The sequence below is a fragment of the Gadus chalcogrammus genome, chromosome 11, assembly GCF_026213295.1.
Source record: "Gadus chalcogrammus isolate NIFS_2021 chromosome 11, NIFS_Gcha_1.0, whole genome shotgun sequence".
NCBI lineage: Eukaryota > Metazoa > Chordata > Actinopteri > Gadiformes > Gadidae > Gadus > Gadus chalcogrammus.
In genome coordinates, this window is record NC_079422.1 from 19979732 (window position 1) to 19992707 (window position 12976).

General features: G+C 44.0%; 1 protein-coding gene across 1 annotated transcript in view; it reads right to left on the reverse strand.

Annotated features, from left to right (window-relative positions):
* Positions 1-12976, reverse strand: part of LOC130392233 (CUB and sushi domain-containing protein 3-like) — a 232674-nt gene that overhangs the window by 187262 nt on the left and 32436 nt on the right. The window contains 1 exon segment of the mRNA XM_056602701.1: positions 7534-7777. Coding sequence (XP_056458676.1) covers positions 7534-7777 — 244 coding nt within the window.

The window sequence follows — 12976 nt, forward strand, 5'->3', positions numbered from 1 at the left end:
ACCCATTTATGCACCCATTCACACACCAGTGTGAGGGTCACACTGGACGGACAAACTCTTGTTTAAAAACTAGACGTTAAGAAAGCAAACATTGCAAACATATTAAATGTACTATTAAAAATGCCCAAATGCCAAGAATGTATGCTTACATCCTAGCTATTACACACAACACTTCATTACCGATAAAGTACCTTTAATGCCTGGATATTATGGTTTCTTTGTACATCTGATGCAAATTTAAATTAGATTTTCAGACATAGCAATATCTGTGCTTTATGATAGCGGTAATGATGTTCCCCACTGGGCAATCACCTGCAGTGAAATAGTGAAAAAAGAAATTGTTTTCATCAACAAATGAAAATAGTATTTTTTTCTAACCCGTTTCAAGACAAACAGCAAAACATATCAGCATGTAATGGGTCATATAATTACTGTCAAAACCTGCTGAAGGTTTTGACAGGCTTACTGTCTGATTAGACACGTAACCATGTTTATTATAAAATATGAACAAATAATGTCAAAGAACAATTCTTACTTAATTCACAATGTGTGTGTGTATGTATGTAAAAATCGACATTAAACATTAAATTAGTATTGAGAGCCATTTAATTTATTCATTTGTATTTAACTCTTAAAATGTGATGCTAGTTCATTTCCATCTCCAAGGCTTGCGTCAAAGAATGACATTTAATCCCAGCAGTTTATTTATTTTTTTATTTAATAGCTGTAATGCAGAGAAGCCACAGGAAGGCTTCAGAATTACTTATTTGAAAAGGCACCTCTTATGCCCTGTCAAGGGAGAGAAACAGCACAAAGACAATGTAAAACAGTTTGGCCCTGAAACCTGGAAGAAATGCTTGCTTACAAGGACTTCATGGATTTGTACTGTGTGTGTGTGTGTGTGTGTGTGTGTGTGTGTGTGTGTGTGTGTGTGTGTGTGTGTGTGTGTGTGTGTGTGTGTGTGTGTGTGTGTGTGTGTGTGTGTGTGTGTGTGTGTGTGTGCTTTTCTGTGTGCGTGCCGTGGAAGATCCTGTGTGTGCATACAAGTCTTTGTAGCTCAATCCATCTTAAATATAACAAACAGTCGGGAGGCGAGGATACTTGGAAGTGTATTGGCATGCTTTTCCCCATATCCTATTACTAATTTGCCTCTCAACATATACCAGCGTGTTTCAAGCATATGGCTTTAGAGTTAAAAAAAGAAGTAAAAGTAGAACACAATGCGGGCATCGGGGAGTAATCACACAGATTCAATGCTGCCAGGAGAGTTGTCATTTGTCTAGCTAAGCAGGCCTTGCCTTTATCTCCCAGCGTGCATCTTGTTCTTCCTCACCAGTCAATAGCGCGCAGCAATGCCACTGTGGCCATTAAAGCACAACCTGAGACAGGAGAGGGAATGAAAGGAAACTAAACAAAACGAGACACAGTGGGTCCCAGTGAGCATAAACTATCACGCTGCAGCGCTTCAAGCATCATTTGCTGAGGTGTCGCTGTCACGGAACGGGTGGGGAGTGGAGTATTCGAGGCGTTTTGTTTACCGTTAGTGAAAAGAGAAGGAGGGGGGGGGGGGGGGAGTTATCTGCACTAGAAATCCAATACTCTATTCGCCATTAAAGGAAAGAGATTACAATGAAAATGTAGAGATTGATCCAGTCAATCACTTTCTTTACAGGAGATAATTAGAAAAACAAAAAGGGCTTCCTTACAAAATGGACGGGCCCACATGCACAGCGTATTTCTTAATAGAAAACAGGATGGCTTCTAATGCTAAAGTGCGAAACCATCCATCACCAACGGCGACCCGCACGGGAGAAGTTTAACCGTGCTTGATTTGACATAAAACTTGACCTTTTATTCGTGACCCAAAAAGAAAAAAAAAAGATAACAAACGACACTGTTCATAAGCCAACGTCTGCACGTTGCTGCCACGGAGGCCGTAAGTTATCGCAAGGTTTTGTCGTACCTCTTCAGAAAAATGGATGACGACCATAAAAGTCTGTGGCTGAGCAGCTGCCTGGCTCCTCCGTAGGCAGGGAAGCAGGGATGTAACTTATTTAAGAGCAGCAGAGGTGAATAAACTGGAGGAGCAAAAGCAAACTACAAGAGCACATCAAAACACCATGTGTCACGAACGGCGAATCCAAAGGTCACAGACATTTTACAAGGGGCTCATTTCGCCGCATTACGGACCATGACATTTTGATACGCTGCAAAAGAAACAATGCAGTTTCTTGCATTAAAGAAATCCCATCATTGAAGTGGAAAAGTCTTTCGGTAAAGGGTTCCGAGTTCCGTGCCGCCTACAAAGGCGCTGGGAGTCACAGTGGTCTAGTCTGCAGTTGGGATGTCCTGTAGTTCAGATCCCTTTCTTTCTTTCGACTGCATTTATACAGCGCTTTTCTAACCGGTGCCACTCTAAACGCTTCACAAAATTGCCGAGCATTCACCCACTCCGGTTACCAGCAAACCCGCTCTACCTCCTGAGCCATATGCCTCCCCCTTATTCCAAATGATGAGTCATCATAGCGAGGGAAATCTATGTTTTTGGGCACAAGAGGCCTGAGCCTTGAACTCTCTTGTTACAGTATCACTGCCCTGCTAATACCCGTCGACTCACCTTTCCATGAACTTAAAAGGCGCGTCAACTCCGGAGCCAAACAGTTACTTCCTGGCTTTCCTCTCTGTGATATAACCAGCGTGGCCAAAGAGCTAATGAATTACCCATGGCCGTTGGGATGTCTGGTCTCCTGACAAAGATACCACGGGAAGGAGTGGTTGGTTTCTCTGCTGTTTTTCTCCTTCGGTCTGGACCACAAGATGGGCCACGTCAAATCCAATCGGAGGAATGGGACTCCTCACACAATGAAATTCTTTTCGATCCGTGCAGCAGACTCGCCCTGGCAGTCTGTTGGTTCCGCCGCAGATAGATATGCAATATTGCTTCTCGCTGATTACTCCCTGGCACACGTGCTATGAGCCTGGCCTCATCCACCTGATAAATCCACAACCCCCAAATACTGTTCATAATTTAACTGGATAGGGCAGATGAACTTGAGCAATTTAAGTTGTTCAAATAATTTTGTGATGCTTGTAAGATTTGCTATATTAGTAGGCTACAACAGTTTACTAAGGACTCCCACAATGGTTTAAATTCTTTGCACATAAAGAAGAGGTGCAGACTAGATAAAAAAAACATGTAGAGACAAGGCAGGCATGGCAGAAAAGCATAAATCCACACGTGGGAATCAAACGGTTCTTAATTGGCATGATGTGACAATGTAAAAAAAAAAAAGCAGGAATAACAAGAGTTTAATTAGACACTAGTAGATAACATCAGGGACTGGCAGAAAACAAACGGGGACACATTTCCAGAAGGCTAATTTGTCTTAGAAGTCTGTCTTAGAAGACAAAAAAAGAGACGGCCAGTAATTGATTCTGATTGATGGATTTAACAAACGTGCAAAACAATCAAGGACAGCGCCACCGATCATGACTCAAACTCCCGAGGGAGCCTGGTGTTATTGTGGCGTCGGATTCTGATTGGCTCAAATTAGTGTCAAGTGGCGTCCCTCGCCATCAATACAATTGGCAATATTTTGGTTGCTCTTAAAAAGTCAGAGGAGCAACAACACACCGACTCTCTGCAGTTCAGCAGAACTAGCTGATTGGACTGTATACTGGGGATTTGATTTGAGAAGAGGCATTGAGTATTTAGAGTGTCGTCCTTGATATACCAAATACAACAAATTAGCAAGAATGACTAGGCAGACTAAATAGTCTATTTATTCTAGATTTGTATTGATACTTTTCATAATAACATTGACATGGTTAACCACTGCGGTCAATGCATATTCCCAGCATATCCCATCTGGGAGTAATAGTATTCCGTAAGTACGAGTACAAATCGTATCTTATCTGGTTATGTGCAGCAGAGTGACATAAGAGCTGTACGCTTAAAGGTGAAGTTATTGTTCTATGTCCAATGGCAGCCTTAGTATACGCGGTGGGTCTCTGAGGAGCACAACACAGACCTTCACCTTATCTTACCTGCAATTTGTACTGAGATACCTGGAACCCCACTTCATATTCCTGACGTGTTTAGAGTTCAATTCTGCCCAAGATTGAAACATCAACAGCAAACCGGAGACTAGAGACTGAGAAGAATCACAAATAGGTTAATCTTCCCATTATAAACCTCATCTATTCATCGAGAGGCAATTTCTTGTGAGCTAGAAAGATGTCACGCTTTGTTTAAAGCATCATTTCACAAATCGGTAATGATGGGCAACTTAAATTTCAGGGTACGTCTTAGGTGAAGTTTTTAAACTAGTTTATGCGCTTATTCACTGGCTTGCTGGGCAAACAATTTCAACAGTAAGCGGTGCAACGGAAATGACAATACAATCTTGAACAAATCCTTGTGTTAGCTTTGATTAGCTATAGGATCTTACAGGTCTGGGTGATCAAAGCATCTAACCTTCCCTCCTCCAATAAAAAATTGGTTACCGATATCATCGATCAATACTACTTCCTTGAACCAACTCTGCCAAAGACAAACATAACAACAGCAGTAGTATTTGGGTATTCCTGATAATACCCTGTCAAGTAAAGAACTTGTATGACGATATATTCTTTTTCTTCTCCACAAAAAAAGAAGTAACACGACCCAGTGCTACTCATTTTCTACATTTATGGCAAGAGCCTGCTAGCACTAAAAGCTCTACTCCAGACTGGGTGCATGGGTTTCTGTTTGTGGGTATATTTCCGTGAAGCCAGGAAAGAGGGTTACAATTGTTCAATGACCCAGGCTGGAACAGTCCTTTGACTAAACTGAAAGAATCCCTTTCTGGTGCAACCCACCTGTTAGGGTTGCACCAGCAAGTCTGAATTAGTCTGAACGCAACCAGTCTCACTGAAATCCCAACACGAATCAATTCTGATTTAATTTAGATAATAAATTATCCAGGATAATTTGAAAGGTCTGATGTCAAACAATTCTAATTAATATTTTACACACAATAATAAAATGACTACAAAGTAGAGGAAATCAATGCTAAATTTACCACCAAAAAAATACAACTCTGATTCTAAAAGCAGATGCTGAGTCTGATTGGCCCACAGGTCCCCTGGCTGTCAATCATAGTTATGCAGCTCTTAAACTCAAGGGGTAAATTGATGGCTTGGTGTCTCCACCCACAGCTGGTGTAATACGTTGCGATGTCTCTAAAGCAGGGCTGTACAATGGCCTTGTACACAATCACAAGTGCTCATAAAGAGAGTGGGAGAAAGAGCAAACTATTTTACAGGCAGAGGCTGGTGTGGTTCGCGCCTCGCTTCTATTAGTTTCATTTGTTTTCCTGTCTCTTTATTTACCTCGGCCAGACAGCGGCTTCTGTTTTAACCAGACTTAGTGGGTCCCAAGTGACCCATGCAGATTAAAATGAAAACTCTATAGCCTGCAAAGCGGGCAACTCAGAGGCCTCCCATATTGTCACCTTGGTGTTTAGAAGCCGTATATATTACCCCTGACGGATCTTAGTTTTATCTTCATATTCTAAACACACATCTTTGAATGACATTGAGGCAACAAACCGTTTCCCTGGTAGTCAACAGATCATCCACTCAGCATAAAGTAACCCCCAGCTGTTGGCTTACTAAGACACACCGCTCCGGTCAGTGAACGAGTTCATTCTGAAGATTTTTTTAAGCCAAGATGTTTACCTGCGGGGCTGTCATAACACCACATCACTTCCCCGTCACTCGCGCCTCAACCCTGGCTACACACTTGGCAGTCGCCGCCACGCGTGCTGCCTCCTCCTTTTCACTCTTCCGGCAAACAGTTTTTTTCAACTCCTGGTACCCAACACTGTCTATCAGACTCCCCGACGGCGACTCTGAAGGGAAAAAAGAGCTCATTGCTAAGTGATTGATTAGTGCTTCTTTGAACCGTGTCCAATTAATCTCTGGCAGGATCACATTTACCTGGAGGATGATCACGTTCACACAAAGTGACAGGGGGGGAGGGCAGATCGCACGCCTCAAGGTTAATCGGTCAAGTAGTATTTGGTCAGTCCCGTGCCTCGCGAGGGACTGACTTTCCCATCAGCCCAAATAGAAGACCATAATAATTACGCGTCTCGTTAGATCTCAAAATGGATTTCACTGAAGTTGTACGCGTTAGGGACAACACTTATGAGGCCTTATAAATTTGTATTATTATTATGAATGTAACTATTCTCTTCGTCAAGTGCAGTTACAGATGTTAAGCTACTCAGGAAAACATAAAAACGCTTTATCAGACTAATGCCGTGCCAAAATAAAAAAAATGCAGAAGAATCTGTAATTTTCAGGCTCAGGACGAGCCATTCCTGTCTGAATAGTTTTAACTGACGTGATGTACTAAATGCCAAGCACTGGAACGCACTTTTGTTGACAACCATAAATAAGTGAGATGAATTGCAATTCCTTCGACTAGACTCAACCTTCGTTTTTTTGACACTTGCACAACAAAACGGTTGTGTAACTGTATTACAATGTTGTATAAATACCATGAATCAAGAAGCAGAGAGAATCATGTAGTGCAGGAGGTCGGCAACAAGGATGGCTGATTGACGCAATAGAATCTGTTGTGTTGCATGAATGATGAATGATTGTTTTTTTGTGTTTCTGCCGAGCACTTGGCTTCAATTGGGGACTTATGTTTGCGCCTTATAGTTCAATTCAACCAAAAGGAGAGCTTTGGAAATAATATGTGTTAATTAAAGTAATGAAACATGAATTAAAAAATAAACATTCTTTGGCATAATAATCTGTATAATGCACCCGACTTAATCCTTAATTTACAAGCAAAGTTGTTGTTAACTCAAGCCTTTACAAAATAAATGTGGACTGCATTTATATAGCGCTTTTCCAACCAGTGGCCACTCAAAGCTCTTTACAATATTGCCTAACATTCACCTATTCATACATACATTCACATACCGTCGGGGGTGTCAGTCATGCAATGCGACAGCCAGCTCATCGGGAGCAGTTTACGTGAGGTGTATTTCTCAGGGACACCTCGACACTTAGCTAAGAGGAGCCGGGGATCAAACTAGCAACCTTCCGGTTACAAGCCAACCCACTCTACCGCTTGAGCCACATGTCGCCCATGCCTCCCCATAATACACCACAAAACACATCCAGCAGACACTGCACACTGCATAATTAAACAGTATATAGGCTACATCATTCCCTGGATCAGTGATTAAAGACTTCAGAGCCCCAGGGTCCACCAGGCAGACCTGTGCAGTTGGATGTCCTGTGTTTGCCCTAATCACACCCTTAAAGGATTCTCTTGTCCTCCATCCCGACCATTCTGCCAACGATTTACACAGCAAGGCACCTCTCGCAAATCCCCGGACACGGAGTGTAAACCGCACAACAACCTCAGGTCCCACATGGCAAAGCGCAGCGTCCGACCCGGCGGCCGTTTGTTTAACACCCGCGGCCGGACGGGGTCAGTCACTCAGCCCCCCCTGAGAATCCACTCACCAGATGGTGGGCGGTTCGGATCCCTCCACCTCCAGGTAATCCGACTTGTCGTCCATCTGGAACTCGGTGAAGACCAGCGAGATGGTGTCCCCCGGGTCCGCCAGGATGGTCCACTTGCAGTCCCCGTTGCCGGGGCTACCGGCGGTGACGGTGCTGACCCCCGGGGAGGCGCCGCCGCCCAGGAAGTCGGGGCTGGAGATGAGGCCGCTGGGGCCGCGCAGAGTGCCTCCGCAGGTGTCCTCCGCTGTCAATCAACAGATGAAGGTCAGAGCGGGTCAGGGGGATAGTGTGAGAATGACTGACGGGAAGGACAGAGGACAAGACTGCTGGGGTTGGGTTTGTCCACAGCCAATCGTGGCATTGAGGACAAAAGGAGGAGGAGCCTGAGTCAGCAACTTACTTATTAACAGTGATGTTAATTAAAGCAGCAGTAGGTATAACCACTAGGGATGAGTCGGTCGCGACCGATTCGTTCACAACGAACGAATCCCGAACGTGAACGACAAGAACTGGTTCTCCAAAACAAGAAGAACTGGTTCTTTGATTCTTTTTTTTTAACATAAACCAAAAATATGGTCACGTAAATAAAATATACAAACGAACAGAGCTTCGTCTCCCCGCGACTTATATTGATTGAGTCTACAACGTTCTCAAAGATTCAGCCAATGAGAGGTAGCAATGGTGTTGCAATGGCACCTGGGTAAACAAATGACAAGGCGGTACCGTCGAATATGCGCGCTTTCTCTGTCTGACGTATCTTGGGTCATACCATTCGACGTGGGGCCACTCATATATCCCCCTACATTCTTTTGAAAATAGACTTGACCTCCATCTGTTTATTGGATAAACGCATTTCCCAATCCCAGGAGTCTTTGCTCCATTCTATGTCAATTTAAGAACAAACAAAGAAATTAAACTGCAGTTCGTATTTTTTATTTATGACCATGAAAGTTCTGTAATGCCTGAATAATGAAGAATGAAATGTAAAGTAAAATAAAATTATAAATGTAAAACCATGAATGAAATATAGAGTAAGCAAGTGGTATAAATATTGGTGGGACGTTTGGTTGTACTATATAGTATATCTTCTTGATTTTCACGGGGGTTAGAGCCTAGAAGTCGTTTAAATTATGCTCACGGCCGTCTCGCGGGGGGGGGGGGGGGCGGCACCAAATGACGTAATCTGACGTAACGAGCGAATCAAAACGAACGAATCAAACAAACAAATCGTTATAGTGAACTGAACTGAAAGAACTAATTCCGGAAAAGAATCATTTTGCCCATCCCTAATAACCACCAATAATGATCTTCAAGGTGAGAGGATGAATCAAGCAAGATTCAGCCAATCATGGCAACAACGACAAAAGGAGAAGGAGGTTGAGGTTGCCACTAATTTATTAACAGTAAGTTTAATAAAAGCAGCTGTATGCAATATCCATCAATATTTATCTTAAAGGTCAGAGGTGGAATCACACAAGAAAAGAATGAGTCATTTGTATTGGTGTAAGTGCCATGCTGCAATAAGACATATTTTCAAACCGTTGTCCTGTGCTACAGAATTAAAGGTTACTAGGAGCGCTAGCTAAGCATTTATAGATTTAGATTTGCTCACATTTCCCAAATTGACTGGAGCGATGAGTCAAAACAGTTTTAACCGATAAACACTACTTATAAATGAATCCAAAAGAAACCTTGAATATGAAAATAATGGAGCCCCAAAGCCAAAAGATTAGGAAATGACACACTTCAAACCTCCATTGACAGGAATAACAATATTTATCAACCTGATACATGTGTAGCGGATGACTTGACTTAATTTCTCGCAGTATCGAATTCCCCACTGTCTCCTTCGCCCACTTCACCACCCCCCCCGAAAACCTCTAATTCTCATCAGTGAGTCATGTTGAGTGAAACAAACAAGTAGTGTTCAGCCATTCAGAATTGTTTTCCGATCTATTTTTCCCCTTAAATTAGTCAGTTGCACAAGAGCCGATATTCAATGCACATAAGCCCAAAGGCATCTCTATTAGACCGCTCTCCCACTTTCTATCTCGCCCGCAACCCCCCATCCATCTACCTTTAGATGATTTTCTTCAAATCCCCCTTGGATACTGATTCTCCCTCCCTCCCTCCCTCCCTTCCTCCCTCCCTCTCTTTGGCTTGTGTTTTCAAAGAATCTAAATGACAGTCAAGCTTTCACAGCTCTGGGATAATTTAAGGCTAATATGTGACACTGAGGCCGCTGCCCATTTAAAACCTTTGATGGCTCAGCTACCCACTCCAGGGCTGTCAGAGCTGCCCCCACCCCAACCCCCACCCCTACCCTCCCCACCCCCACTTGAAATTTCTGCATCACATGATTGGTCAAGGTAACGAAGAGGTGGATACATTCAGGAGGAGGATGAAAGGGAGGGGAGGGCAGGGGAGAGCGGGTGTGCAGTTGCACGTTAGCTCAATCCTTGTCTTTTAATGGGAGCACATGCACAGTGCGAGGGTAATGAGCCCAGCAGAACCCCAGCACCCGGAGAAGGAGAGATGCTGCTGGACGAATTGTAACTAAACCATGTTGGGGACTGGAATATGAATCATGTTAAACTAACAATCGCCTTTGAAAGGACCGAAAAGGAACATACCAAAGGAAATAACGCCGGTACATTCATACTACGAGACACGTCCTAAATAGCAAAACTTCATATTCTTTGTGTCCTCTGACAACAATTAGTTATTATAAATTCTACCAGCAACCCACACACTCCCCCGGAGGTCTTGGGAGGGCTTTTCAGTGGACACTGAGAGATAATGCTCAGCGAGGTTCTTTAATTGGTTATGGTCCCTAATTAAAGAAGCTCCTCGGAGACCGGAGACTGCCGTATCGCTCGTTTAACCTTCAGAGTCGATACCGGAGCCCTGGTTAGGGGCCCAGAGAGTGGCCGTCGGGAGAGGGGAGGAGGGCTGTGGTAAATGGGTTTGAGAGGGAAGAACAAATAGCAGTAACGCGCCGTTATGAATAAACGAAACAAAAGATAGGAATGAAGAGAGAGAGTAAATTAACTGGGAATGTGTAAAGAAACTAAACCTAAATATGGATTATTTCTTTAAAACATACAGAAAAAATTAAGTAAAATGGTTGAGAATGGTGGTGAGTCCGAAAAGATATGTGAATTTTTATTCAACCAATATGGATTAATTCAATCCCAGGATAGATTTTTGTATCCTTTTGTAATAAGATTTTTTTGGGGAAGAGGACATTGCAGAGAGACAGGGAAGTGTGTTGAGGCAGAGAGAGAATGACGTGTAGCAGAGGACCACAGGTGGGATTCAAAACGGGGTCGCTACAAGGCACAAAGATCAAATCTTTCAATATGTGACCTTTCCCCTGGATGCTTGAAGCTTGAAGCCTTAACCTTGTGAGACTCGTGCAGCCAGCCTCTGGCAAAATCACCTTACGTTTTGGTTGACTGCTGTAGTGTGTTGGTCATTGTGGAGTGTGTGTGGATGATGGTGAGAGGCTGCTCACTGCAGAGCCAATGGGTGGAGCTCAACCTAGTCTTGCTCAACCTCTAGGTCCAGCCCCTCCCCAACTCATTCATACAACTTGGTAGCACAAGGGAACAGACCTCCCTGTTCCCAAGACACTTTATAGTCTAAAACTAACCACTACCTTATCCTATAAACCTTACCATAACCCAACCCATAACTGGGTTGATTGGCTAGTGTCAACCCTATCAGCTGGACTAGGTCCAGGGGGGTGGAGCTGGACTCTGTCAACTCTGCTGCTTTGGCTCTGTCTGCAGTGAGTACCACTTGAGGATAGCTGGTTTAGGCAGCCTCACCTGGCCCGGGTCAGACTGACGGGGCTGGGTGAGGCACATGGATAAGCCATGTGCACAGTTTAAACCAGCCAACTGCAATAAAACTCTACAACAATCCAACATTACCACCCTGCAACGTATCCCCTAGCCAAATCAATATCGGAACCTTTGTAATCGAGACCTTGAAAATCGGAATCCAATCGATTCAGGAAATCATTTGAGTTCTTACCCTGTTATGTAAGAAAAACATTCACGTCCAAGACACTGCACTCTTGACAAAGGCAACTGGGAAATGATGGTGGTACCCCCACTGCCTTCCCAGTGCCCCCTCGTCGACCCAGAAGTCCCTTGGCTGTTATGGTTCGTCTAGCCCTCTCTCCAGCTGGGGTGGCGACCCTTACACCCCTCCAACCCCCCAGTGACTCTTGGGTGTCAAACATGACCTTTGAGCGCTAGCAGGATTAATTAGCAATCCGGTTGGACGTCGAAAAAGGTATCCACCTCACGTGCTCCATCATGACCCATCTCTCATCTTCCTTGTTCCGGATGGGGTCATGTCAATGCGTCGAAGTTAATCAAATCATAAAGGAACGAAGTCATTCATAAAGCTTATGGATTAACTTTGCATTTGCCCTTTCCTATAAACACACACATGGATGTGTTCCATTACTCAATTACACAGACCATCGTGACCTTTTTCTAATCAATGCTGGTAATGCACCACAGAGTGATTTGGTGGAGACAGTGATGTGTTTGCATTCTATCAGTGACACTCCGGCGGTTGTACGCCGCCTGGATTGTAAATACAGGCATTATGATGCAGAGGGAATCACAGAGAATAAGAGCAAATAAGGAGGGAACAAAACGGGAGCCAAGGCAGAGGCGAGGGAGAGAAAGCAAATGCGAAAAAAAGGGGCTACACAACAGTGTCCAGGCAAGACCCACAACAATGTACAATAAGTACATTCATCACCACGCCGTGTCCATTGTTGTCACACAAAGGCAAGAGTGGCTTATTACAATGTTTCAGGAGCACAATACATATTGGTACACGCACAACGTCAAACAAAAAATACATATTGGTAGACACGCAGAGACGCAGAAACGCAAATGCACACAATACACCCCATGCACTCAATTCATGCACATCTGTGAGAGCTTGGTCTTTATTGCTTCCTCGCTTTCAAAGAGGGTGTGTGATGGTCCAGGTACTTTCATCTGAGCAAACACAAAGAGACAGACACAGACACACACACACAGCTACGACTACACACAAATTAAGACAGACGTTCCCTCGACAGCAGTGTTTGTTGGCAAAACATCAAAACGTAATACACGGTGTTGTTCAAAATAACTCACCGCTGAGGCTTGATCAAATATATATCTTATGAGTTTTACGACGATCAATCATGGTGTGCGACAACGCGAGACCCTGCGTTGGCCTCAGCCAAGAACGGACCAACAAACCATGAAATGGCCAGTATCAGCAGCTCTCCGTTACACCAGCCGTCACTCACCGAGCCGGGGCTACGGGGCAACATGGCAACAGTGGTGACAGCGACCATGGGGCTACGTGTCGCTAACGCCCCGGCTAATTGTCAGGCGTACCGTGACTCGATGCTGACACTGAT